The sequence below is a fragment of the Paroedura picta genome, chromosome 17, assembly GCF_049243985.1.
Source record: "Paroedura picta isolate Pp20150507F chromosome 17, Ppicta_v3.0, whole genome shotgun sequence".
NCBI lineage: Eukaryota > Metazoa > Chordata > Lepidosauria > Squamata > Gekkonidae > Paroedura > Paroedura picta.
This window is the reverse complement of record NC_135385.1, coordinates 5,025,862-5,053,748: the sequence shown is the minus strand read 5'-3', so window position 1 is coordinate 5,053,748 and position 27,887 is coordinate 5,025,862. Positions and strand designations below refer to the sequence as shown.

General features: G+C 48.5%; 2 protein-coding genes across 2 annotated transcripts in view; one reads left to right on the top strand and one right to left on the bottom strand.

Annotated features, from left to right (window-relative positions):
• The first annotated feature begins 335 nt into the window (after positions 1 to 335).
• FOXL3 (forkhead box L3) lies at positions 336 to 9,309 on the top strand. Its single transcript, XM_077316338.1, has 4 exons — positions 336 to 557; positions 692 to 827; positions 3,795 to 3,963; positions 5,734 to 9,309. Exons 2-4 carry the CDS (start codon positions 721 to 723, stop codon positions 6,208 to 6,210), a joined length of 753 nt encoding a protein of 250 aa, XP_077172453.1. The 5' UTR covers positions 336 to 557; positions 692 to 720; the 3' UTR covers positions 6,211 to 9,309.
• Positions 9,310 to 18,365: 9,056 nt separating this feature from the next.
• The window catches only part of LOC143827143 (uncharacterized), a 77,352-nt gene continuing 67,830 nt past the window's right edge, over positions 18,366 to 27,887 (bottom strand). The window contains exon 3 of the mRNA XM_077316462.1: positions 18,366 to 18,472. Within this exon, the coding sequence (XP_077172577.1) occupies positions 18,447 to 18,472 (26 nt within the window). The 3' untranslated portion in view covers positions 18,366 to 18,446. The remainder of the gene's footprint in view (positions 18,473 to 27,887) is intronic.

The following is a 27,887-nucleotide window of genomic DNA, read 5'->3' as shown; positions in this document are numbered from 1 at the left end:
ACGTTCCTTTGCATTCACTCATGGAAATATAATTTACGTCTGTTATGGGACGGCGGTGGTTTTTTAAAAGCATGGACCAGGCAGGCCCTGCGTCTCCTTGTCCCAAAGGTGTTCGTTGCAGGACGGGTTTCTCCAAACAATTTAAGCGTCCACCCTCTTGTGTTCGAGACAGAGGAACTCCGATCTTCCAAGTTTAATTTACAAAACGCCTCGGAGCACGAGTTATTAACCTGGCAGGGGCTTTCTTCTCTCTCTCTCTCTCTCTCTCTCTCTCTCTCTCTCTCTCTCGTTTTTTTTGGGTCACGTTGTATATGTAGATGGGAGCGCTTGCCCGCTTGAGACCACCCAGGGAGCTGGAATAGCTCCCTGCAGGCTGCACACACCCAAGTTCAAAGGTTCAGGAGGGACCATCACCACCTTGGCTCGAATTGGCTGGCCGCCTGCCTTCCCCTCGAAAAGAACGAAACGAAATGAAACGAAACGAAACCCCGCCGATTGTTCGGGGAGACGGATTCGAGAAGGGAAGACCTGCTGACTCAATTCGGGAGTGTGTGCATGTGTGTAAATAAGAGAGAGAGAGAGAGAGAGACAGAAGGCGGAGGGGAGGGGGGGAGAGAAATGGGGAGGGGGAGGAGGAGGCTATCGTGGGGATGCTTCTTTCCATCTTTCTCTCTTTCTCTCTCTCTCCTAGTTCATAGGAGCTGCAAAAAGGCCGGCAACATGTTTGACAACACTCAATACCCCTACAACTGTTTTAACTACGACGGGGACGATTATCCGACCTGCAGCTCGGATGAAGAGAAGAAATTCACCAGACCTGCCTACAGGTAAGAGAAACTTGCCCGATCCCTCTTTTCCTCGCTTCGCGTTGTCAGTTTTGAAGACGAATTGTGACCACACTTGGCACCTCTTCCTAGGGTTTAGATGGGCCAGATGTTTTGGGAATTCGTGCACTGGGGATATTTTTTAAGAACAAAACTGTAAGTCAAGATCTAGAGATAACAGCATTGGATTCTGACCCGGGGAACTCCACGGACACCCAGGGCTGATCTCCTGGATGGCGTTGGGTAAAGGGTTAAATAATAGCGACAAAGTATATTATGCTTTTTAAAAGTATTATCAGCAACCCCCCCTCTACAAATGTCATGGCATTCAGAGGAAATGAAAGATCCGGTCATTCTCCAGGCAGAAGTGAAGAGATTCTGTTATTCTGCCGAAATCTAAGAATTGTGTTTTCCGACGAAAAACTTCTGGACCAATTACTAACCCGGTTCATCACGTTCTTGGTGCATCCGGTTTTGCCGTGAATGACACCATCAGTCGATGACCAATGGTTTGGTGCATCGCTCCTTTTAAACCCGTTAATAGATGAATTCGTTGACTAACCATGCCATCCTAAGCAGAGTTATGCGTTTCTAAATCTATCGATTCAAGGTACTTAGGGGTACCTCGGCTTAGCACTATAACAGTGCAGTTCCATGCATGTCAACTCGGAAGAAAGTCTGTGTATTCTCAAGGGTTTTACTCTCCAATTACGCATAGGACTGTAGCCTAAATTTGCATGATACGAGAACCTCAGTGTGGGTTCTTTTTGAGACACCGTTGTCACTTTTGTATGTCTGCTTCTGGCATTCTCTATTTTATTCCTACTCTCCGCCGTGAATTTTCCTTTACATTATTCCAAGCAGTAAGATTAATCAACTCACGTTTTAGTTGATTGATTTGCCAATTAAACGGACCAGGATGCATCCTAGAGGATCAGATGGAGAAATACTTCCTGGTCCACTTAAGCTGATGTCATTGATAATTACTTTACGCGGAACATATAAAGGGCTGCACTACTGAATATTAACATGTGTAGCTACTAGCTAGAGACATTACAATATGGAGGTGAAGGTCTATTAAGGAGGGCAATTCTCTGGACCTTCTTTTCATTAAAAGTTTTCAAAATTCTTGACCCTTTTTTTTAAAAACCTCGTTGTTCTTTTCTGGGGAGAAAGGCAGAAACAGCAAATCTGGTTTCACGTCTCTCTGCATGGGGACAGAAGCACGTTTTCCAAAAGGGATATTTTTGTGACCCTTCAAGGGTAACGACCAGATCCGTCGACCCTCTTCCCCCAAAAAGCAACCTCCCGGGTTAACAAGCATCACACCAAAATGCGGGACCGAAAATAAGCAGGACCTAAATTGAAAAGTTTCCTTTTTAAAGTGAACTAGACTAGCGCTAAAATTATCCATCATTTCGATCTGGTGCCAACTCTGTCAAATGCCTTCGTCCTCACCGAAAATCACAAGTAACCCCAAATTTGGGGTGTGTGAAGTGTCACTAGGGAGACGGACTCAGTTCTCTGGGTGATACGGGACTTCATCATGTTCTGCGCACTGGACTCCATGACCCTTAAGAGGAAGAAGGAGGTTATGTTCATTTGGGTACCCAGATTGAACCCAGCTGGTGGAAACCCAGTCCGCGGAAGAGCTGCCTCAAAGATCGTTTCATGAGCCGTGCTTCACAAATACCAGACCTAAGTTGTGCAGTTGTTAAGCTCTTGTCTTGACAGCAAGAAAAATAATCCCCTGTTCTCCTTGATCGTGAATCGAGGAATCCACTACAAGGACTTCCCCGTGTTGAAAGGCGAGGGGGGTAATAGCAGCCATGGCAAAGTGGGAGAGATTCATCCTGAGGTTGCAGACCTGGGCAAAGAGTTAATCCTTTCCCCAGACAACTTTTGCCTCCAGTTCCTGTGGGAAATTTATGCATCCCCATATCCTGATGGTATGCGTCTACCTGTCTTGCACAACTAAGAACGGGTCAGGGATTGAATGGGGAAATGGGAAGCAGCAAAATATCCTCCTAAAGCCAGGTTGGTGACATGGCTAAAGTTCAACGCGGCAGACTCTAGCCTGGAGAATCAGATTTGATTCTCCACTCATCCACGTGTAGTCCGCTGGGTGACCTTGGGCCAGTCCCAGTTCTCTCAGAGCTCTCTCAGCCACACCTACCTCACAGGGTGTCTGTTGTGGGGAGAGGAAGGGAAAGGTGTTTGTAAGCTGCTTTGAGACTCCTTTGGGTAGTGAAAAGTGGGGTATAAAAAACCGGATTTCTTTGCTATTACTATTACTATTACTATTACTATTACTATTACTATTACTATTACTATTACTATTACTATTACTATTACTATTACTATTACTATTACTATTACTATTACTATTACTATTACTATTACTATTACTATTTTGTATCCCACTCCTCACCAGCATCTCAGGGTAGCTATCAACATAATTAACTACAACATAAAATTACATTAAAATACAATATAAATGTCATGGAACAGTAAAATACATCCAGTTACAAAACTGGACAACCAAATTTAATGGCTGCAGACGTAGGTGCAATTGGTTGGTTTTGTGGCTGTAACAGAAATGTGTCTTCATGTGGAGCAGCAAAAACTGGGGAGTAACACTCCCCCCTCCCTGCCGGGCATGATTTCTCCTGAGGAAAATGGCTTTAGGGGGCGGGGGGCATAGATCTTTCTCCCCCAGTGGTAGCATCCAAACCCCGAATAGCTTTGATTTCTCACAGCCGTCCCTTGCAGCTGCTGTGTGGCCAGGAAACCCAGGTCCAATTCTTTAGGTTGGGCCCTAACTGACCCAGACCCTCCCAAAGGGCCACTGCTCCGAGAGCCAGGGGTGGCCAGAAGCAAACTGAGCCGAGCCGCCCCCCCCCCCCCCCGAGACAGACCGGGAGAGTCACAGACCTCCGTTCTCATCTTTCCGTATTCTTCGTCCGGCAGCTACATCGCTTTAATCGCCATGGCTATTCAGCAGAGCCCGTCCAACAAAGTGACCCTTTCGGGCATTTACGACTTCATCATGAAGAAGTTCCCCTACTACAGGACCAACCAGCGGGCCTGGCAGAACTCGATTCGGCACAACTTGTCCCTGAATAGCTGCTTTGTGAAGGTAAGATGGGGTCAGCCACCCCGCAAGGACCGTAGGGTTAGGGTTAGGGTTAGGGTGAGATTCCCGGAAGTGTATTTGGAATTTGCTGCTTCCTCTATAGGGAATGACCCATCTGCTCGAGGGGTTGATCCGTGGCTCAGTGAGAGGGCACCTGCTTCACATGCAGAAGGTCCCAGGTTCAACCCCTGGCATCTCCAACTAAAACTGGTGAGGCCAAAAACCTGACCCCCAAGCCAGGAAAGACTGACTCCCAAGCCAGCTTGGTCTCATGGTTAAGAGCGGTGGCTTCTCATCCGGTGAGCAGGGTTTGATGCCCCGCTCCTCGTAAACCTGCAGCCACCTGGGTGAGACCTTGGGCTAGTCGCAGTCCTGTTAGAGCTGTTCTCACAGAGAAGTTCTTCCAGAGCTCTCTCAGCCTCACCTCCCTGACAGGGCGCCTGTTGTGGGGAGAGGAAAGGGAAAGCGATTGTCAGCCGCTTAGAGACTCCTTCGGGCAGAGACAAGCGGGGTATACAAATCAACCAAGCTGGATGCATGTGGAGGAGTGGGGAATCAAACCCAGCTCTCAAACTAAGATCAGAGAAACTCACTCGATGACCTCGTGCTCACCTAATTGATAAAAACCTATATGAATTCTCCGAGGATACCCAGAGTTCCTTGGGGCACCATTGGAGCACCACTGCTCTCAAAACAAGAAGGTTGCATGGTTTCAACAGGGCTTTAAACTGCGTCTTCAGCCTCTAGCCCCTCCCTGGAAAAGGTAGGGGGAAAGACCAGAAAGAGAATAATATATTGTTCTCATCTGATGTGTGTTAGTACGTAGCGCAGGGAAAAGGGGGCTATTTACCTACCACTTCTATAATTAGAGGGCCTGCTTTTCTGAGAGTTGTCGTATATGTTTACACCAGCGGTGCATTTAAACGGAGCCAGATGTTGAAAGAGCAGCATCTGCCACACGCAGACTTACACAAACAGACATGCTTACAGTTCCTGCAGACAGGGCTGCTTCAGCCACGGAGCCTCTTGCTGAAGGCTGCAGGCTCAGCCTTAGAACGTTCCCAAGTAATAATAGAGAGCAGAGGGTTTCTGGGCATGTGCAAAGTGCATTTGCTTTGCCACCAAACGGCAATGGTTTGGCTTTACAGATCCAAGCCACTAGAGTGGGGGAGTCCCAATCTTTCTAAGCATCTTTGCCATTCGAATCCTGGGCAGTGGGAACAGTCACAAAATGGCGTCCATAGAAGGCAAAAACAGCCACAAAATGGCAGCCGTAGAAGGCAAAGCCAGCCACAAAATGGCGTCCATGGAAGGCAAAGCCAGCCACAAAATGGCAGCCGTAGAAGGCAAAGCCAGCCACAAAATGGCAGCCGTAGAAGGCAAAGCCAGCCACAAAATGGCGTCCATAGAAGGCAAAGCCAGCCACAAAATGGTGTCCATAAAAGGCAAAGCCAGCCACAAAATGGCTGCCCCCACATGCTTTCAGTCCCACAATTGTGCTCTGTGTTGGCACGGTAAACAATTTAAAAAAATCAGCCAATCAGAATCCAGCCTCTCCCACTTTCCAAAAACACTTTGAGGGCACCAGAGATGGTATGATTAGGCACCATCGTGCCCTCCACAGCCATGTTGGGGACCAGCGCTGTAGAACAAAGGGGGAGGGTCAAAGGTCAAAATGTTTTGTAGACCCATTCGATCACCTCTTTTAATAGACACTTCGAGCAAGAAGGAGCTAACCGGGTTGCTTTTTTCCAATAACGAAATGAAATGCAGGTCCCACGAACGGAAGGCAACGAAAAGGGGAAAGGGAACTATTGGAGTTTTGCGTCGGGCTGCGAGTCCATGCTGGACCTCTTTGAAAATGGGAATTACAGGAGGCGGAGGAGGAGGAGGAACGTGAAGCGAGAAGCCAGGGAGAGAAGGTCAGCCGGGGAGCAGAACGGTCTCCCCGCCTTCTCCTCAGCGGATTCTGGCTTCTCCAGCAAGTCTTGTTCTTCCAGCGAGAAAACGGATCCTCGGCCTCAAGCTCCGGAGCCCGGAGAGCTTTTTCCTAGCGCCGCTGCCAGCCGAGAGAGTCTAAACACTTCCTCGGTAGGAAAATCTGACTCCGAAATTAAATTTAGCATTGATTACATTCTGTCGGCCCCAGACCCTCTGCCTGCGCTGAGGTCTCCTCCGTATCACACGCAGGACAACAAACTCCCGTTCTTGGATTCTCCGCACCTCAGCCTCCAGTTCTGGACAATGTGAAGTCGGGTTTGTGCGACCCAACGGGAGCTACTGTGCAGTTTTTGTGTTCATCCGGCGGTCCTTGTGTGTCGCTTAACGAGTTCCATCTGCTTCGCTCTCTTTTTTTCCCCTTCTCAGGAGAGGAGGCAGCAAGTGGCCGAACCGCTCATCCCTTGCACTGCTTGAGGCAAAGATTGACATGTGTTAGACGACAAAGGGTTTCTCCGTTCCTCTCCATTTCCGGACTTTTCAGCTAGAGAGCCTGTTCTCCCTTGCTCGGTATTTCCGATTTGTCAAGAACTGGTCCCTCGCTTGACTCTTTTGGGGGGAATTGCGGTCCCATCAGGGATGGGTGAGGCCTGCAAAGCAATTTCACTTGCCTCAGGACTTACCAAATTTTAATCAAGGTGTGTTTAAAAAGAATCGCTGCCATGGGTGTACTCATAAGGAAGGGGGATTTTGTTTTCTAAAACTGTGAGGAGCGGAGAGAGCTATCCGAGACATGTTGATCCTACTCAACAATCTTAGGGTGACTAACTGTCAAATTTTCTTCGATTTTATCCTCTCGCCCACTTGGTGAGAGGTTAGGCTGAAAAAATTGACTGGTTCATGGGCACCCTGGGTAAGGATTCGAATCTGGTTCTCTTAGGTTGCCCCTTTATCATACAACTAGCGTTAATATTCCACATTTGTTCAATAAATGACACAATCCATTTTTGGCTGAGTCAGGTCTAGGTTTCCAGAACTGACTGGTTTTCCCCACAACTGCTTGTAGGGATTGTCACTCTGGGACATCTTCAGGCAGTGAAAAGTGGGCATATAAAACCCCCAGTTCTTCTCTCCTACCCAACAGCACTAAAATGAATGGAAGGGCCTCGGAAGGGCTCTTAGGGGGATTGGGCCTGTTTTGCTGGCCAAGGTGAATGAAACTCAAATGGGTTGGCTGGATCCGACCAAGTGTTCATTCATGTTGCTGTGCATGGAATGTGCCGTCACGTTGGAATGGCCTTATGGTGACTCCAGAGGGTCTTCAGGGCAAGAGGAGATGGAGCTAGCCTAGGCCATCCAGGTCGAGTCAGGCTGCAGTTAATTCAAGTTGCTAGTCCTTGAGTATCCCCTGGTCCCAGAAAGAGAACTAAGAAATTGTGGTCTGGATCCTTGTTTGCACTTGGAAGAACTAGGGCTTGCCTGGAGCCCACATCAGTGGGGATCAGTCTAGGTAAATGTGGTGGTTTACTGTTCAACTTCTCTCTGACATCCCCAGAAGAATGGGTTAGACCAGGGGTGGCCAAACTGTGGCTCTCCATGGACTACAATTCCCATGAGCACATGCTGGCAGGGGTTCATTGGAACTGTAGTCCATGGACATCTGGAGAGCCATAGTTTGCCCACCCCTGAGTTAGGGGGTCGATGTTCCACCTATGCCCACTGTCACAGTATGGAGTGGGAGAAGCAGCGTGGGAGTTATGCTAGGGGTTCCCTTCCATGTTCACCCAGCCTATGTTGCTCACGGAGGGCCAACTCCTCACCCACACGAGTCCCTGAGCCATCTACATAGCAACGGAGGCATCCAGGTTAAAAGGTTAAACGCCCAAACAGGAGGACCCCAGCAGCTCCCACATCCAGGTGACGACAAATTAAGAAAAGTTCACCACACCTGAAATCATGCAGACACTCGCCTAGCAAAACAACCACGTCCAACCAGTTTGCACCGAGTCTCCTGTTACCTTGCTTGTACGTCTGCTGGTGCATAAGAATGCAAGAGCTACTGGATCATGGTCCCATTTCACCCAGTAGCCAACCAGTTCCCCTGGAACCTAGTAAACAGAGCATTGAGGACACAACACCTGCAGACTCTGCCTCCTGATATTCAGGGGCTTCCTCCCCCTTGGGTACTGGGGCTACTAATTGATGGCTCTCCCCTCTATGGATCTGTCTTAACCTCTGGACATCACTACATCCATCGACAACCAATTCCACAGTGTCATTGCTGACCGAGTAAACAAGGACTTCTCTTTAGTCCATCCAGAATCCATCAGGTGTCCCCAAAGGATAAAATAGGAATGTCAGTTTCCATATGGGAAACATCCACTGAGAAACTAGAGGTGATTTTCAGCTGGTCCTTCTGTCACTAGAGGCGGTCATAATGCACTCACATGTTCATGCGCAACCAAGCCACAGCTCTGACCCTGTGAAGGTTATTTGCTGTTTCTCCCCCTGACTTTCCAAATGTTCCGGAGGCACAAAGGGGCGTCCAACCATAGCATCCACAATGCAATGATTACATAGAAAGCCATCTGTCGGAAGGTGGCCCTTGCCCGCTAGGGGAAGAGAAGATTCGGGAATGGCCTTTCTTCAATGTATTTGTGTCATGGGGCAGTTTTTCCGGTGAAAACATATGGGTCCAATTTAGGTCTCTCCTCTCCTTGGTTGGAGTAGAAGTCAAACTGGCCGTCGATAGCCCCAAAGCGATAGCCTCAAATCTCTAATCGATAGCCCCAAATCTCTAATCTTTCAGCCTGAACTTGCAAATTTATTTATACACTAGTATTCATTGGACAGAACAGCCATTTTCTCAGTTCAGCCCTCGGGGAAACATGACGCTAAAAGTTCAGGAGTGACACGGTCTTTCTTGACAAGATTGTAATGGTAAAGAATCTATGGAACTGAAAGAATTTCTATGTACAGGAATAATATATACATGTGACCAAGGCCCCAGTAATTCCTTCACAAAGATGTGTTTAACAATACGGCCAAACAGGGAGAGTTTTGAATTCCGTGCTGTTTGGACGCCAGAATTATTCTACGTTTGTGTCTCTCTTGTCTAATGCGAACCATGATTTAAAAAATAATAATTTCACGCTGTTTCCTGCTTCCTTGCACGGACTTTTTCCATCCATAAAATGTAATATCTGTGCTTTGGTCTATCACCACCATCCATTATGCATATATTATATGGCTACCTGAGGTACACTGTATGTACAGAGTGTGTACGTTGCATAGAAAAAGCCTACCATTTTCACACACGATAAGAAACCCATCTTTAAAACCGGCTGTGGAAACCAAACCGAAAATACGAACAAATATGAAAAGAAATAAAAGAAGGAATGTTTTGCTCAACTCTAATGAGATCTTATTATGAGGTTTGAGACCCGTGGGCGTAGTGGCTCCCCACCCCAAAAAAGCCCAAAACAAAGCCATCCAAAAATACATCCAAAATAAATTCTAAAAAGATAGTTTCTAGTTAATCTGGAGCTTCTTTTGAGAGCGGCGGACTCTAACCTGGAGAACCAGGTTCGATTCCCCACTCTTCCATATGCAGTCAGCCAGGTGACCTTGGGCTAGTCAGAGTCCTGATTGTGCTGTCCTCTTAGGGCTCTCTCAGTCCCACCTCCCTCCTAGGGTGTCTGTTGTGGGGGGAGGGTTTGTAAGCCACTTTGGGAGTCCTTCGGATAGTGAAAAGTGGGGTATAAAAAAAAAACAGCTCTCTTCTCCCTCTGTCCTAAATGTATCTCTTCCGGATTCTGATGGTCCGGCATGAAGTAGACCCAAAACTACACTTTTGTATGGATGGATGGATGGATGGATGGATGGATGGATGGATGGATATTGCTTTCAAGTTGCAACGGATGTATGGAGACCCCAGCAAGGGGCTTTCAAGGCAAGGGAGATGCACAGGTGGTTGGCCATTGCCCTCCTATGAAGAGTCTTCCTCGGTGGTCTTCCATCCCAGATTTATGGAGGCCCTAGCAAGGGGATTTCAAGGCAAGGGAGAAGGAGAGATGGTTGGCCATGGCCTTCTTCTGCAGAGTCTTCCTTGGTGGTCTCCCATCCAAGATTTATGGAGGCCCCGCAAGGGCCTTTCAAGGGAAGGGAGAAGCAGAGTAGGTTTGCCATTACCTTCCTCCAGTATCTTCCTTGGTGGTCCATCCATCCATCCTGCTTAGTTTTCAAGATCTGACAAAATCTGGCTATACCATACAGTTCTACACCCCACAACCTCCACTTACATCTCTGGGTCAGGAAATCCCTGAAGATTTTGGGGGTGCAGCCTGAGAAGTGTGGGTTTGGGGACGCTGAGCAACTCCAAAAGGGTATCATGACCCAGAGTCCACCTTCCACCCATTTTCTCCAGGTGAATTGATCTCGGTCACCTGGAGAGCAGATATACCAGCGGGAGTTCTCCACCCACCACTTGAAGGCTGGCCTTCATACCTTGCAAGCCGTCAGAAACTGGTGGATCTGTGGTGGGTTCTGCACCTGGTTAAGAAGACCCCCAACACCGAGAAGCCATTTTCTGTGGCCCTGACTAGATGGTGGCGATTTCATTCCCCTCTTCTGCTCTGCACATCACTGCTGTAGGACTCCTCTGCCAGATTAAGGACCAGAAGGAGGGAGTTTTGCGACTCCTCAGTGGGCTTTTGGGAAACCAGGTGAGAGCAGTCTATCCATTAGTCAAAATGTCTGTCCATTAGTCAAGAAACTGACCATTAGTTTCTTGCTTGTGGCGATAGGCCAGGGGTGGCCAAACTGTGGCTCTCCAGGTATCCATGGACTACAGTTCCCATGAGCCCCTGGCAGTAGCTCATGGGAATTGTAGTCCATGGACATCTGGAGAGCCACAGGTTGGCCACCCAGGCTGTGGGCTACTACAATTTTCCTTTCCAAATTTATGCTTATAACTCACACACATACACATACAGAGAGGGGGAATTCAGGGGGGGGGGAGCTGTACAGTTTTTGGTAATCGATGCAAGAATCTATTACTGACTCACTTTCCCATCCCACAAGATCTAGGCCCTCTTTCACCCACAAATCATTTAAAGCCATTTAATACACCCAAATATTTGGGATACTTTATACTGTGAACTTCTGCCTGCCAGGCTTTGAGCTTCACAAAGCCTGTTCAGCATTATGTAATGGTGTCACTGAGGAAATTTATGGAAACGTGTGGTTAACTGGTCCACGTTCTGACATATGGTGTTAATTCGGAGTACATTGTTTTTGTCAGCTTCCTTCAGGTGGTGGCTGGAGGCCTCCTGGGATAAGAGCCGCTCCCAGGCAATGGAGCTCAATTCACCTGAAGAAAATGGCGGCTCTGGAAGGCGGACCTTTGCTAAGGTCCCGCCCCTCCTTTAGCTCCCCCCCCCCCAGCGTCTTCAGGTGCTTCCTAAGCTAGAGCTGTCAACTCAAATGCTTACAATTCCATTCTGGCTTGCTTTCACCCCTAGACTTGACCTGCGGGGCACCAAAAGGGATTTTGTAGTCCGGCGGAAAGACGTCCATCTTTTCTGAGGGATTCTGTGATGCTGCAAGTCAAGGAAGGAATTCTAGCTAGCATAATGTCTACACCACAGAGAGCCAGCTTGGTGTAGTGGTTAGGAGTACAGACTTCTAATCTGGCAAGCCAAGTTTGATTCCTTGCTCCCCCATGTGCAGCCAGCTGGGTGACCTTGGGCTCGCCATGGCACTGATAAAACTGTTCTGACCAAGCAGTGATATCAGGGCTCTCTCAGCCTCACCCACCCCACAGGGTGTCTGTTGTGGGGAGAGGAAAGGGAAGGCGAAGGGAAGCAACTTGGAGACTTCTTCAGGTAGAGAAAAGCAGGATATAAGAACCAACTCTTCTTCAGTAATATCAGGGCTCCCTCGGCCTCACCCACCTCACAGGATGTCTGTTGTGGGGAGAGGAAGGGAAGGCGAATGGAAGCTGCTTTGAGACTTCTTCAGGTAGAGAAAAGTGGCGTCTAAGAACCAACTCTTCCTCTCTTCTTCTTCTAGCGTCAAATTTGCTTCCTGACTTTTGGGAAGGCAAATGAAGGAGAGGGAGGGAAGCCCCACACACCAAAAAGAACTATTCCCTTTGTAAAGGTTAACGTTGAAAGTCAGCGTCAATCTAGAGCAAATAAAATTAATGTATGTTAATATACCCATTATTTTGACCCGCAAGGAGACGGTATCTGGTAGACCCAGCACTTGATCCGCGGCATTTGTGTAGCTCACTGCTATGCTAACGTTGGTTTTGCGAAGGAGATCAATCATGTGCCTATAAAAAAAAACCAAGGGACATTTTTTCAATTTACCTGCTGCACTGCAGTCTGCTGACTTCCCAAAAGGTTCCCATGCCTTACAACTGAATGGCATTTAATACGGGGCTACATAAAGAGGGTTAAGGCGAGATGTGACCTTATTCAAAACGCCGTCGCCGTTACAACGCCGTTCCCCGACATAATTATAATTAAATACTTTATGCCATTCTTGCAAATCCTGAGATCGATCGCGGATATTAGCATGAATATTGCATTGCCCCCCGAGGGAATGCCTACCACTCAAGGGTTTACGGATCAACGAGTTTCCATTAATGTCGTTGTGAGGCATAGCCTTACAATGGTCGTGGGTAAATTTACGCAAATTACCTTTTCACGGGGAAGGGGAAGGGGAAGGGGGAGGAGGCCGGAGTTGGCCTGCAATCGGACTCTCTTGCTCTCGGTTTCTGTGGGTGTGCTTGGCCAAGGGGGTGTAGTGGATAGACCAGCCTTTCTCAACTTTGGGACTTTTGAGGAACCCCCTGAGATATTCTTCAAGCTTTGAAAAACTCCAGAAGTGGTGGAATTGGGCAGAACATGGTTGGGTAGCAAAACTGTGGACACGCCCACCCGGGGACCCTCCCCTTCCCACCCCCTCCAGACCCATCATTGGCCATTTTGGGAGGGAGGGAGGGAGGGAGGGTCAGCATGACCATATATGGTCATATCACCTGGTAAATGTTTAAGGGTTTTTTTTTTTTAATTAATTAACTCCCACCTATTCGAGAAACCCTTCCAGGGCTGTTAAGAAACCTCAGGGTTTCACAAACCCTCGGTTGAGAAGGCTTGGGTTAGAGAGTTGAAGGTCTGGAAGACCCAGGTGCGGATCCTGCCTTGCCACAGAAAGTGATTCTAAGCTGCCTGGTGACTCCTTTGGAAAGCAGGGTACAAAAAAACAGTTTTTTAGTCTCAACGCAGCTGACAATCTCTTTCCCTTCCTCTCCCCAGAACAGGCACCCTGTGAGGTAGGTGGGGCTGAGAGAGCTCTGATATCACTGCTTGGTCAGAACAGTTTTATCAGTGCCGTGGTGAGCCCAAGGTCCCCCAAGCTGGCTGCATGTGGAGGAGGGCAGCGTCAAACTCAGCTCTCCACACCAGAGGCCGCTGCTCTTAACCACTACCCCAGGCTGGCTAAGCCACAGACTTACCACTCTGAGTACCCTTTCGGTCCTTCTGAGCAGCCAAAGTACAGGAGAGAAGCCAAATGGTGGATGAGTGCCCTCCCATACAGGTAGAGGTGCCAGCCTCCAGGTGAGACCTGGAGATCTTCCAGAATCAGAACACATCTCCAGGCAACAGAGATCAGTTCCCCGGGAGCAAAGGGTGGATTTTGAGTGTGGACTCACTCATGTATTTATTGATTGATTGATTGATTCATTCATTCATTCATAGGATCATAGAATCACAAAGTTGGAAGGTACCTCTTGGGTCATCTAGTCCAACCCCCTGCACTATGCAGGACACTCACAACCCTCTCGCTCATCCACTGTCCCCTGCCACCCCCTTGAGCCTTCACAGAATCAGCCTCTCCGTCAGATGGATATCCAAGCATCTGCTTCCCAAAAGGTAGGGGAGAGAGAGAGAGAGAGAGAAAGAGAGAGAGAGAGAAAGAAAGAGAGAAAGAGAGAAAGAGAGAGAGAGAGAGAGAGAGAGAGAGAGAGAGAGAAAGAAAGAAAGAAAGAAAGAAAGAAAGAAAGAAAGAAAGAAAGAAAGAGAAAGAAAGAAAGAAAGAAAGAAAGAAAGAAAGAAAGAAAGAAAGAAAGAAAGAAAGAAAGAAAGAAAGAAAGAAAGAAAGAAAGAAAGAAAGAAAGAAAGAAAGAAAGAAAGAAAGAAAGAAAACCGAATATTACCTACAGCTGTGTTTGGCTCCTGACAACAATTTAAAAAAAAACAACAGAGGCTAATATTTGCCAAACGGCATCTTTTAACATCTCTCCAAATACCAAACGCCTTGCAATGTAAATTATGAAAACATGGTCTCCTTTGTTGTTCTAAGTCCCCATTTCCTTTGAAGCGCACGGAAGGCCTGTTCGGCGGTGATACTGCGGCTTATAAATTAGCAGTTCCTGAATGCATCTCCTCTCCGTCCAGCCCCCCCCCCCCCCCAATGCAATTACTTCTCCTTCTGCTGGAGGCAAATTTGGGGGAGTAAGGGGGAGAAACCAAATTAAAAGAAACTGCAAATCCACTGAACTGAAACCGGTGGGATGGGATTAATCGTAAAAATGGGGAGGTCGTGTCACCTTGCCGTTCAAAATGGCTCCTCGCGAGTAGGCGAGGAGCGCCGTTTTGACCCCGGATCGGCACCGGTTCCTGCGGAAAGGAATGAGACCCATGCTCAGACCCACAGGTCGAGTTGCTGAGGAATATTGATTGCCTTTCTGAAGGGCAGAGGCCAAGATGGTGGCCATGGAGTACATGCAAAGCTTAGGGCTAGTCCTGTGTTGAGCAGGGGGTTGGACTAGATGGCCTGTATGGCCCCTTCCAACTCTATGATTCTATGATTCTATGATCCTGCGTAGAGCAGGGGGTTGGATTAGATGGCCTGTATGGCCCCTTCCAACTCTATGATTCTATGATTCTATGAATATATAATGGCAACAGTTTGACTGAATGGAGCCGGCGTTGCTAGTTCTGGGTTGGATACTTTGGGGGCGGAGCCAGGAGTGGGCGGGATTTGGGTAGGGGAAGGCCCTCAGTGGAGTATAATGCTATGGAGTCGACCATCCAAAGCTGCCATTTTCTCTCTTGCCTGGAGGGGGGACTGGGGCATCCCCAGGTCCTGTGCGACCACACGGAGCTGGAACCACACTGGCAGACTTCAAGCAAAGGTTGGATGCACACTTTTCTTGGATGCTTTAGGATGCTCTGGGCTGATCCTGCGTTGAGCAGGGGGTTGGACTAGATGGCCTGCATGGCCCCTTCCAACTCTATGATTCTATGATCCTGCGTTGAGCAGGGGGTTGGACCAGATGGCCTGCATGGCCCCTTCCAACTCTATGATTCTATGATTCTATGATCCTGCGTTGAGCAGGGGGTTGGACCAGATGGCCTGGATGGTCCCTTCCAACTCTATGATTCTATGATTCTATGATCCTGCGTTGAGCAGGGGGTTGGACCAGATGGCCTGCATGGCCCCTTCCAACTCTATGATTCTATGATTCTATGATCCTGCGTTGAGCAGGGGGTTGGACCAGATGGCCTGCATGGCCCCTTCCAACTCTATGATTCTATGATTCTATGATCCTGCGTTGAGCAGGGGGTTGGACTAGATGGCCTGGATGGTCCCTTCCAACTCTATGATTCTATGATTCACACAAGACGTGCTAAGAGAAGGAGCTGAGCGCTGGACAGTTTACAGCTCAAATCTAGGCTTGGCAGCCTCCAGTCTTGGAGACCCCCCCGAGAATGACAACATATTTATTGATTTACTGTAGTCCCATCCCATCTTCCTCTCCAGTGAGGGCCCAAAGAGGTTTATGTTGCTTTCCATGCCTCTTCTTGACCCTACCAACAATCCCGTGAGGTTTCTCAGTGGAACAGGCTTCCTCGGGAGGTGGTGGGTTCTCCATCTTTGGAGATTTTTAAACAGAGGCTGGAGAGCCATCTGACGGAGAGGCTGATTCTGTGAAGGTTCAAGGGGGTGGCAGGTGACAGTAGATGAGCAATTGGAATGTGAGTGTCCACATAGTGCAGGGGGTTGGACTAGATGACCCAGGAGGTCCCTTCCAACTCTATTATTTTATGATTCTAGGATAGGCGGACAGGGCATGGCCACCCTAAGCTCACGCATCAAGCTTCCAGGGCAAAGTGGGATGCAAAACTCCTCTGAGTAACATACACGGTACCAACAAATATGCCACAGGTAAGCAAACAGCCTGATGCATTTCGATCCAAATGGATCTTCCTCAGAGGTATTACTAACCCACAAATTCATAAATAAATAGAATATCCATATATTTAAAAAAAAAAAAACAGATTTTTTACAACCAGGGAGATGAAGCATAGTTCTGTACTATACTGAGGTCCCAGTAAATACCCTGGAGCTATATTATGGCTATCAAAGAAGTCACAAACACCAGGTCATTTTTTTCAAAAAGACCCCTTCCTGCAAACCCGTCCTGGGCTGAAGTGAAAAGAGCATGTTGCTTTTAATAGACCTTGATCTCCAGCTACCACCTGGAGGTTGACAAGCCTGGGAGACATTGAATGGAGCTTTGCACATGGGTTGCCCTGCGCTGAAGTCAATTCGGAGACCTTATCTGAACCGCCAGGACCGGTGAGTTTCCATCATGAATTTGTGGAAGAGCGGAGGCCGGTGGGAAAGCAGGCCATCTCGCTGCCTCGGTGTGAACTGAGAACATGTGGATCTGGTTTGCTCCTCTGAGTGAGAACCCACAGAAGGTCTGGAGCCAAATGAGGTATGTAAACATTCTGCTTTCGACAAGAAACATCTGAGACGTAAAGAACATTTCTAGCGGGAGCCAGCATGGGGTCCTGGGGAAGAGAGGCAGACTCTAATCCGGAGAGCAAGGTTGGATTCCCCGCTCCTCCACACGCAGCCAGCTGGCTGACCTTGGGCCACTCACAGTTCTCTCCGAGCTCTCTCAGCCTCACGTACCTCACAGGGTGCCTGCTGTGGGGAGAGGGAGGGAAGGCCGATTGTAAGCCGCTTGGAGACTCCTACCTGAAGGAGGTAGTGAGAAGCGAGGTATTTGTTTATCATAATTTTTTAAGCCACTCCTCACCCCAAGGGTCTCGTGGTGACTTGCAACGTGAAAACCATATAAATCTGCCTAAAAGCAGATAACATAAGAAGGAGAAGGAGGAGGAGGAGGAGGAGGAGGAGAAGGAGAAGGAGAAGGAGAAGGAGAAGGAGAAGGAGAAGGAGAAGGAGAAGGAGAAGGAGAAGGAGAAGGAGAAGGAGAAGGAGAAGGAGAAGGAGAAGGAGAAGGAGAAGAAGAGTTGGTTCTTATATGCCGCTTTTCTCTCCCTGAAGGAGTCACAAAGCAGCTTAGAATCGCCTTCCCTTTCCTCTCCCCACAACAGACACCCTGTGAGGGAGGGGAGGCTGAGAGAGCCCTGAGATTCCTCCTCGTTCAGAACAGCTTTCCCAGTGCTGTGGTGAGCCCAAGGTCATCCAGCTGGCTGCATGTGGGGGAGCAGGGAATCAAACCAGCCTTGCAGTTGGTGCTCCTAACCACTAGTTCTCATATATAAAACATGAAACTAATTATGTGGCTCGCACCATACCTCTAGACAAACAACTCAACCACATGGGTTACTCTCCAAAGGCCAGCCTAAAAAATTCAGCCTTGCATGCCCTCCAGAAACTAAATGAGTCCGGGAGGGCTCAGGTGTCATCAGCGAGTATATTCCATAGGGCAGGGGTAGTCAACCTGTGGTCCTCCAAATGCTGGCAGGGGCTGATGGGAATTGTAGTCCATGAACATCTGGAGGACCACAGGTCGACTACGCCTGCCATAGGGGACGGAACACCATTGAGGAGGTCCTTCCTAAAGCAGTTTAACAACCCCCTTTCCCTTCCCTTCCTCTCCACAGATCACAGATCAGACCCCCTGTGAGGTAGGTGGGGCTGAGAGAGCTCTAAATCCGATGAACGAACTAGGGGTGCCAACCTCCAGGCGAGACACGGAGATCTACCAGAATTCACCCTTGATTTTTCAACTAACGCCGATTGAGGAGCTCTGCGCTGGAGTCAGCAACGCTACTAACCCGAGGAGAACAAAATCTTAGGAGGGACGTTGGTTAGGCAAGGCACACCTCTGCATTAAGCTCCCGTTTCCCCAATCTCTCCAAAAAGACCCGGGGACCTCCGTGGTATTTGTCCCGCACAACGGCGCCGTTTTATTTGTGCAAATGTGAGCATCCATCAACGGCATAAAAGGGACTTTTCATTAGCTCCCTTTGCCGAGGTTGGGAGGCAGAGGGGCGAGAAAGCTATTAATTTAGCCACTTCTTTCCGATGAACTCCAGGGTTGCTGCACTACCCGGAACTGATGAATACAAAATAAACGGGGGACCGCATTAGATGTAAAGGTTAATCCATAAATCAAAGGAAATGTCAGATGCCTCTTAACGTTGATTGAGATGTAATTGGGGGTCGGCGGATGCTGGGTTTTGTTAGAGGAATTCGCAAATCTTCTCCGGTTAGGAGCCGGGCTGCGGGTACAACCCTGAAACAAATTAAGCCGCGTGGACTGTTTGTAGCAGCACGGCCAACGCAATTGACCCACCTGCACCAGGCTCGGCCACCCAGTGCCTGGCTTCCAGAGAAATGTCCCCCCCAAAAAACCACCATCCCAGGACAAGAGGGGTTTCTTCCGTCTTTTAACTTTAAAAATAAAATTATGCGTGGAGCTTTCGGAGAGAGGGGTCAGGTTGCCAGGTTTGATTCTCGCTCCTCCATACACAGCCAGCTGGGTGATCTTGGGCTAGTCACAGTCCTCTTACAGCTGTTCTCGCACAGCAGTTGCCTCAGAGCTCTCTCAACTCGCCTACCTCACACAATGTCTGTTGTGGGGAGAGGAAGGGATTGCGGTTGTAAGTCACTTTGAGACTCCTTCTGGAAGGGAAAGGCAAGGTATGAAAACTAACTCTTCTTCTTCTTTTGCTGATTCCCCTCCGCAAGCTTTCCCTCCCTAGGCTCCACCCCACCTCTAAAATCTCCAGGAGACATGCCATAAATCTATTTTTATTATTATTATTCGTCACACATAATCAATGCAGGGGAACTAGGACAGGGGGATTTGGCGCTCCGTATGACCACTATAACGGGGGGTGGTAGAAGGAGAATCAATACATTTCTTGGGCCCCTAAAGGTAAGGTATCCCCTGTGCAAGCACCGAGTCATGTCTGACCCTTGGGGTGACGCCCTCTAGCGTTTTCATGGCAGACTCAATACGGGGTGGTTTGCCAGGGCCTTCCCAGTCATTACCGTTTACCCCCCAGCAAGCTGGGGACTCATTTTACCGACCTCGGAAGGATGAAGGCTGAGTCAACCTTGAGCCGGCTGCTGGATTGAACTCCCAACCTCATGGGCAAAGCTGTCAGACGTCTGCCTTACCACTCTGCGCCACAAGAGGCTCATTCTTGGGCCCCTAGTGGTGTGCAAATACTTCTGCCTTCTTCCTGACCAAAGTGTGCTGGAGGCCAGGACTTCCAGAGGAAAGCGGGAAAGATGCTATATGTAGGAGAGCAGCTATATCTGATTCATAAGGAGGGGAAATCTCATAGGAGTGTGTTTATGGAGAAAGTGGACAGTGTTTGCACGCAGAAGTGGCTCCACATGGTGGCAATGTGAGAACATGAGGAGAGCCCTGCTGGATCAGACTAGTGGTCCATCTAGTCCAACATCCTGTCTCACACAGTGGCCAACCAAGTTCCTCTGGATGGCCACAACAGGGCATAGAGGCCAAGGCCTTCATAAGAACATCAGAGGATCCAGACCTGGGGTCCATCTAGTCCATATCCTGTCTCACAGTTTCTCTGGAAGTCCAACAACAGGGTACAGAGGCTGAGGCCTTCCCTTTAGAAGAACATAAGTAGAACCCTGCTGGATTGGACCAGGGGTCCATCTTGTCCAACATCCTGCCTCTCACAGTGGCCAACCACTTCCTCTGGAGAGCCAACATGTAGGCATACAGGCTGAAGCCTTCACCATAGAACAACATAAATAGAACCCTGCTGGATTGGACCAGAGGTCCATCTAATCCAGCATCCTGCCTCATACAGTGGCCAACCAGTTCATCAGGATGTCCAGCAACAGGGCACAGAGGCCGAGGCCTTCCCCTGAGGAGAACCTCAGAAGAGCTCTGCTGGATCAGATCAGTGGGGGTCCATCTAGTCCAGCATCCCATCCCACACCGTGAAGGCCCACTGCTCTTCTGGGAGCTCGTTCCACCAGGTAGGGGCCAGAATCGAAAAGTTAGATGTAGTTGCCTCCTCCGGCAGCAAGGGGGCAGTAGAAGGCAACGTTATCTACCTCTGTAATCAAGTCCAAGCCGCTGTTGCGGAAGCTTCTTCCCAGTTTCCAGACTGACTCGTTTCTTTTCTGTCTCGTCACAGTCAAACTTTGCAATAGATCTAGCACTTTTCCCACACTGATGAATAGATAAGCACCTCGTAGCCTTGTGATCTAGAGAGCGCCCAGCAGCTCAGACTGCTTGGAAACATGACGGTTAGACAAAAGTGTAGAGAGAAAGCATGCTCACATTAAAAGCATCCATGTTCAGAGGCAGTGAACATGATCCCCAGGCCTAATTCAAGGTCTTTAGTAAACCCTCCTGAGTTACCACCATGTTCTTCTGACCTCTTCTAACAAGGAACAGAAGCAGGACACACTATGTCTCCCACGGGGATATTCTACCCCACTTGGTAGTCAACAAGAAGAGGAGAGGAAAGGGGAGAAAACCCTTAATGGAGAGTAGAACCATAGAGTTTCCATTGAATCCTAGACTGGTATGATGTCACGTACGGGTTAGGCCCAGAAATTACACCCTGTCCTGGCCCACAGTCTCGTGCTGGGTACCAGCTACCAAATGGTAGCCCCATTCATGGGGGGGGGGGAGCTCCTGACCAATATTGTTTTTTAAAATCTTCTATGCAGGGCCAGAGAGACTATAAGGGGAAAAAATAGATTATCTGCTCTTGTTTTTCCATAGAAGGCAATGGAGATCAGATGGGGTCACCCTCATTGGGTACCCCTAGAATTTGACCCCCTGGTCCAATCTTTTTGAAACCTGGGGGTACTTTTGAGAAGAGATTCCTACAGCTACACTGGAGCCTCTAACTCAAACTCCCACCCCACCCCACCCCCAGCCCATAGAGAAAACAGAAAATTGGAACATTCCCATAGATTTCAATGGCTTCATTGAGTTTCGTGGCACTGAATTGATTCGTATTTGGCCGAATCGATTCAACTGACCCTGGTCCCGAATCAGTTGATTCGGACGGATCAGACGGCCTGAATCAAGTCAGGTTGAATCTGAAAGAGTCCAAAATTGTTCGGTTTTGCACATGCCTAGGACATTGGACCTTGCGGAGGTCTCCCCGCTCCCCAACCCAACTTTCCCAGCCGCAATCTTCAAATCTCCAAATATTTTCCAACTAAGAACCGGTAGCCCTAAGTCACTCATACAGCTGCCGGGATCAGAGAGCCAAAATAAATGAGCATACAATTGATGTTGCTTTTCTCCTTAAAGTGACCTGTTGAGATCTCACAGAAACCTGTGTCATTTCAGCTCATGTTTGTGTGTTTTTTCCCCCAGAAAATGTTAAGGAATCTATCCATAAGGTGGCAGTGGAGTTCAAGGTTTAGAAGAAAAGATTTTTCTGGAAAGAGGGGGGGGGGAGGACCAGGGCAACTTCAGTGACCACCGGAGATTCTTGTGAATGGTGAGACAGATCCATTTTATCCTAATGGAGAAACAGATAGATGAGGCTAATTAGAGAAGGAGGTGGGAAACCAAATTCCTTCTTGGATTTAGGGAATTCATCTGGTTGAATTAACAAAGCTGAGCCATTTGGAAGGAAGTTAGGAGAAGAGAGGAGAATGTTCTCCACAGACGCTTCTTCAAAAGCTTCGGCATCACATGCTGGGTAATGGAGAATCATATTATCTCTGGTCAATAGGCAAGATTCTCTATACAGCTACAGGCAATTTTTGAGGGAGGACACACGTCCTCCTTGGGTCCTCCTAGTATTTCTGGGCCAGGAGACATGGGTGGCACCCTAGAGTAATTGGCTGCCCACTGTGAGAGACAGGACACTGGACCAGATGGACTCCTGGCCTGAGCCAACAGAGCTCTTCTGATGTTCTTAGGAAGGCTTCGGGCTCCATGCTGGACAGATACTTACCTATAGCTCATCCACTGTAACCTGCTACCCCCTTGAACCTTCACAGAATCAGATGGCCTCTCTGGCCCCTTCCAACTCTAGGATTCTATGAATAGGTTACCATGCAGACTTATGAAGCTACAGCCAATCAGAATGCTTCCCAGGGGTAGCCAGACACAGCGGCTTCATCTGCTTTTTGCTGAAAGGACGCCAGCATGGCACTGTCCTTTCCATCAACACATTTAGTAATAACAGGCCAGATGGCCCAGGTGAGTCTATTCCTCTTTACAATACAGGGCAATTCCCAGTCTTCAGCAACTCCCAGGCCTTTTGTACAAACTCTCAGATATCCATCTCAACATGCTTTGATCCAGACCTTTTCTTGACAAGAAACATCTCCGGCAGCGCTCTGCGCCTCACCTGGAACAGGAGTCGCTGGGAGGAAGGCCGCCTAACATTCAGAGCACTGGCAGGGTTTTAAGACACAAAGGAGCCATGGAGTAAATAGTTTGACTGAGAAGCGAAGCAGCTTTGTAAAGAAGAGAGGAGAGGGAGAGCCCTAACTGTCTAACTGATTAACTCTTGGGGAGGGAACACAGAGAGGAAGTGTGGAAGAAGAAGAAGAAGAAGAAGAAGAAGAAGAAGAAGAAGAAGAAGAAGAAGAAGAAGAAGAAGAAGAAGAAGAAGAAGAAGAAGAAGAAGAAGAAGAAGAAGAAGAAGAAGAAGAAGAAGAAGAAGAAGAAGAAGAAGAAGAAGAAGAAGAAGAAGAAAGACAACGATGACGACAACGATGATGACAACGACGACTTGGTGAGATCCAGCTAACCTGGGACCATCCAGGTCAGTACAAGAAGCAAACAGTAACCCAATTTCCTTGGTGGACTCCCATCAAAGAGTTAACCAGGGCTGACCCTGCATAGCCTCTGAGAGCCAACCAGACCAAGGCAAGCTTGAGCCAGCCAAGTCAGGGCTATTATTCGTCCTGATTCAATTCCTCGTTGACCTTCTCTGATGCTCTGCCAGTCCTTGCAAGACTAGAAAGGGCCTTTGGTTAGAGATCAAAGATGAGTCACGAGTGGTGAGCCCAAGCAGGAGAAAGCCTCTTTTCCATCAGGCCACCGAAACTTGGAGTCAGCCCTAGGTACACACACAGTAACTGAAAGACCAGTGTGGCCGTGAACTGGCCCACAAAGTAAGTGGCAAGATGGATATTTATACAAATGATGCATCCCGTTCCAAAAGGAGGAATCCAGAGGAGGAGGAATTGCTCAGACCACCACCGGCTCTGCTCACCTCCTGTTCGCCAGCCACAAAGAGGGAGCTGAGTTTTCAACAGGCCGTTTTTCAGTCCATTGACCAGCTTGGGGCCATTTGTCAGCTACGGTTGCCAGGTCCTGATGGGGGGGAGGGTGGCCTCCAAGAGATTTAGGGGTGGAGCCTGGGGAAGACAGGGATTTCAGTGGGGGTACAAAGCCAGAGTCTAAACTTCCAAGTATCCATTTTCTCTAGAAAAACTTCTCTGCAGCCTGGAGATGAGAGCCATTTTGATGTCGTTCAGGGGGTTCCAACTAGGCTTCCAGGAAACCCTGGGGTTCCATGTGAGCTCCACAGGGATTACACAGCCGCTGATATCACTAAATGTCTCTGGAGCCCTCTTCCCTGGTTGCTTTACAGGCCTAGTCTCCGTCTCCACAATAAAAAAAACAGTAAATGATTTATTGACTGGCTCCTGCATCTTACTTCTGCACCCATTTCTCTGAAGGTGCCCATCACCACTTCTGGGGTTCCTCAAGACTGAAAAATATTTCAGGGTTTTCTCCTTGAAAAGGGCTGTAGGAGTTAAGAACAGCAGCCTCGAATCTAGAGACCAGGATTGGATTCCCCACTCCTCCACATGTAGCCAGCTGGGTGTCCTTGGGACAGTCCCAGTTTTCTCAGCCCCACCTACCTCAAAGGGTAACATCTGTTGTAGGAAGAGGAAGGGCAGGCAATCATAAGGTACTTTGGGATTCCTTCAGGTAGTCAAAAACGGGATACAAAATCTTTCTCTCTCTCTCTCTCTCTCTCTGTCTTTTTCTCTCTCTCTCTCCTTCAGCTGTAATTCTGGGGGATCGCTAGGTCCCACCTGGAGGCTGGCATCCCTGGCTTCAATTAACAGTCCAGCCCAGCAGTTGGCTTTTACACGTGTGCCTTCTCACGTATTTCAGTGATGTGGTGATGGCCGCCATCTTGAAAGGCTGTCCAAGAGGAGTTGACCGGGTCTTGGAGGGAGAGGCTGTCTAGGGCTAATCAACAAGGTAGAAATCTCCCCTCTTCAGTATCCCTGAGTCTCTTTATAACCATTGCTGGGCAATCCAGCTGGGACAATACCATTTCACCCATCCTACCTGGAGTTCCTAGAGAACTGAATGCGGTACTTGGTGGGCCTGAGGTCCGATCCAGCAGTGTTTCCCTTATGTCTTTAGCAGTAGTATTGTATAGCTGCTCTGCTTAGTGGGCAGCTTCTTGAGCAGGCAGTTAAATTGGTTGCAGATAACATAAACTGGTCATAAATGAAAACCACGGTGTGGAATGCAGACGGAGTTGCATTTAATGGGGTGCCTCCTCCAGACAAAATTATTGTCTTGTTTTGATTTGTTTTGTTTTATTCCTGGTATCACACGCTACATGGGAAGGACACTGTGGACCTCTTGTTTCGCTGGATTAGCCTGGGAGGGAACGTGCCCAAATCCTGTGGTTTCAAGAATCTATGTTGCCGCTAATATTAGGGAGCCCAAACCAGGTTTGAAAATTGATTTATCATTTGTTTTTTATGCCGCCCCCTCCCTGCAAGCAGACTAGGGATGGTTAAAACAATGAGCAACAATAAAAACATTTTTGAAGCATAGTTTTCTGTTTGAAATATGGTTTCTGCTCCTTGGAAAAGCTTAGCAAGGTTTAAATAAGCACACTTTATTAATTTTATTTTATTTAGGGATTTATATGACGCTCCTCTCGGACATCCCATCTTGGGGTGGTTTACATGGTTGAAAGTTGAGTAAAACCAATAAAATTAACAGAAAAAATTAAGAATTTTAAAAGCCACAATTAACCACTGTTGCATCTGCCAAAAAATCTATAATAATTCATAGCCAGCTAGACGTTACAGTTAGGAAGAACTGGATGGGGAAAGGAGGGCAGACGGGAAGGGAGGCAGGCCCGAGATTTGAGAATTGTTGCTTCCTATCTGGCTTCAAGGCAGATTTTGTATTAACTTTCTTTAAATACCAATTTTCTCCACAATGGGTACCCAAATGGCTTATATCATAGAATCATAGAACCATATACTTGGAAGGGATCATAAAGGCCATCTAGTCTAACCCCCCCCCCCTGCTCAATGCAGAATCAAATGAAATGAAGGAACAATGAAAAGGCTTATAGAGAAATATCGTTGTGAGATCCAGGAGTTGGATTTGTGGGTTGCGAGTCATAACCGCTATCTTGACGATCTACTGGTTTGATCCCACAGATGCATTTGAACAGCTGTGGTGGACAGACAAAGATACCTGTCAAAAAGACTGCTGCACTTAGCTTCACTGGCCTTTCCACCAAACATCAAGTGCAGAAAAATAAAGGCCAAGCTCAGCTAAAGAGAGGCCTATGACTACACCTGGAGATGTAGAGGGGGTGGACCCTAGGGAGGGCAGATTTTGGGAAAGGTACGGACCTCAGCAGGGGACAACACAACACAAAGCCCACCCCTCAAAAGCAGTCAATTTCTCCAGGGGGAGTGATCTTGGTTGTCTGCCAATCAATTGTCTGCCACTTGGAGAGCAGCAACCGTCCTCCCCCCACCCAAGGCCTGATGTTAATATCTAATCATTTGGATTAATGACTGATTAGTTTTCCCTGCTCTCGTTGACCTTCCATAATTCCTGTACTAACATACGTTGTTGAGGCAGGAGGGGTCACGTTATCTGATGTACGAAACAGAACCGTTCCTTGGTGGGGAAATCACCACTTTGCTCCACCCAACCCAAAAGTGAGTTCAATGATTGCCAAGCACATTTGAGAGCAGTACCTTGCAGCAGCTCAATAATTAGAATTTAACCAAGTCATATATGGCCACGTGCAGTCAGGGCCCAGTGTACCTGAGGGACCGCCTCCCTGCCTATGTTCCCTCAAAGAGCTTTATGCTCCACCACCACTAACCCTGGCCCTAAAGAACCCCACCTAGTCTCAACCAGGGCCAGAGCTTTCTCTGCCCTGGCCCCCACCTGGTGGAACGAGCTCCCAGAGGAGACCAGGGCCACGATGGAGCTAAAACAGTTCCACAGGGCCTGCAAAAGGGAGAACTTCCACCGGGCATTTGAACAGCTGTGGACCCTCACTGGGTCCAGGAGGAGCCCTGCAGTGGTGTTACTCCCCCTGCTCTGGGGTTTTCAGAACACAGGAGGAAATCCCCTTCCCCAAAATAGCAACTTTCACACTGATCTTCACCCCTTGCCCATTCCCGAGAAGTGATGTCAGCATGCTGGGGTGGTTGAAGGATGATAATCAGGGTTTTGGGGGGAACTCTATGGTTTGAAGCCGTCTGTTTACCATAGAGTTTCCCCAAAAGCCAGAGCATCATCCTCAGGTGATGCCAACCCATCAGATGCTCTTATGGGTTCAGGTAAGTGTAGGGGGGGAAACCCTAGGTCCAAGGTCACCCAGCTAGCTTTGTATGGAGGAGGGAAGGGGAATTAAATCTGGTTCTCCAGGGGAGATTTCACTGCTCTTAACCAAAGTCCCTAAGAGCCTCTTGTGGCGCAGAATGGTAAGGCAGCCATCTGAAAGCTTTGCCCATGAGGCTGGGAGTTCAATCCCAGCAGCCGGCTCAAGGTTGACTCAGCCTTCCATCTTTCCGAGGTCGGTAAAACGAGTACCCAGCTTGCTGGGGGGTAAACGGTCATGACTGGGGAAGGCACTGGCAAACCACCCAGAGTCTGCCATGAAAACGCTGGAGGGCGTCACCCCAAGGGTCAGACATGACTCGGTGCTTGCACAGGGGATACCTTTACCTTTACCTTTAACCAAAGTCCCTAGCTGATGACCAATGAAATCCTTGGTAGCGTTACTCTAGTCAAGCTCTGTCGAAATGAACAGGCAGAGAACAAGCAAACAGGACAACAATTGCATATCGGGTACAAGGCAAGAAGAGAAAATCACCAGCAAAAGAAAGGAAAACGAGCATGATAAAATCGAGAGAACAAAGGCAAAACCCATCCTATTGTGTTGACAGGAAAAGGGTTTGGGGTGGGGCCTCAAAAGGACAGACCTGGTTTGGCGCCTGAATGCCCGCAGGGATGGCGCCAGGAGAATCGCCCCCGGGAGGGAATTCCAAAGGCAAAGACAGAAAGGGTCGTCTGATCGGATCTCCGCCACTTAAAACCCGACGAGCGCATCTTTTGCCTTTCGACGGGGCAAATTGTCTTTTCTTGCAAATGCAAGATACGGAAGCGGGCCTGGGATTCTCAAATTGCACAGATAGACCGTGCAAACTGTGGCGGGGGGGTCGTAGTGATGGGAGAAAGAGGGTTCCCTTTGTGTGGTTCCCCCTCCCCCCTCAGTGAGAAAGAGGGAGAGAGTCCCCGCCGTTATCCTTATCTCGAAACAATTATGCGTAATAGCTTTTAATACCCGCTATCAGATCCGGCTTCCTACACATGTACGATCTTTCCGCAAGCAAATCTTCTCATCACGGAAGGGGGCGGGGGGCACCAAAATAAGAGA

Bases quoted from the DNA above. Each gene is read 5' to 3' on its own strand.
- FOXL3 (XM_077316338.1), top strand. From the start codon at position 721: ATGTTTGACAACACTCAATACCCCTACAACTGTTTTAACTACGACGGG. The intron at 828-3,794 runs GTAAGAGAAACT...TTCGTCCGGCAG, and splicing joins TTCACCAGACCTGCCTACAG to CTACATCGCTTTAATCGCCA. The intron at 3,964-5,733 runs GTAAGATGGGGT...AATGAAATGCAG, and splicing joins TGAATAGCTGCTTTGTGAAG to GTCCCACGAACGGAAGGCAA.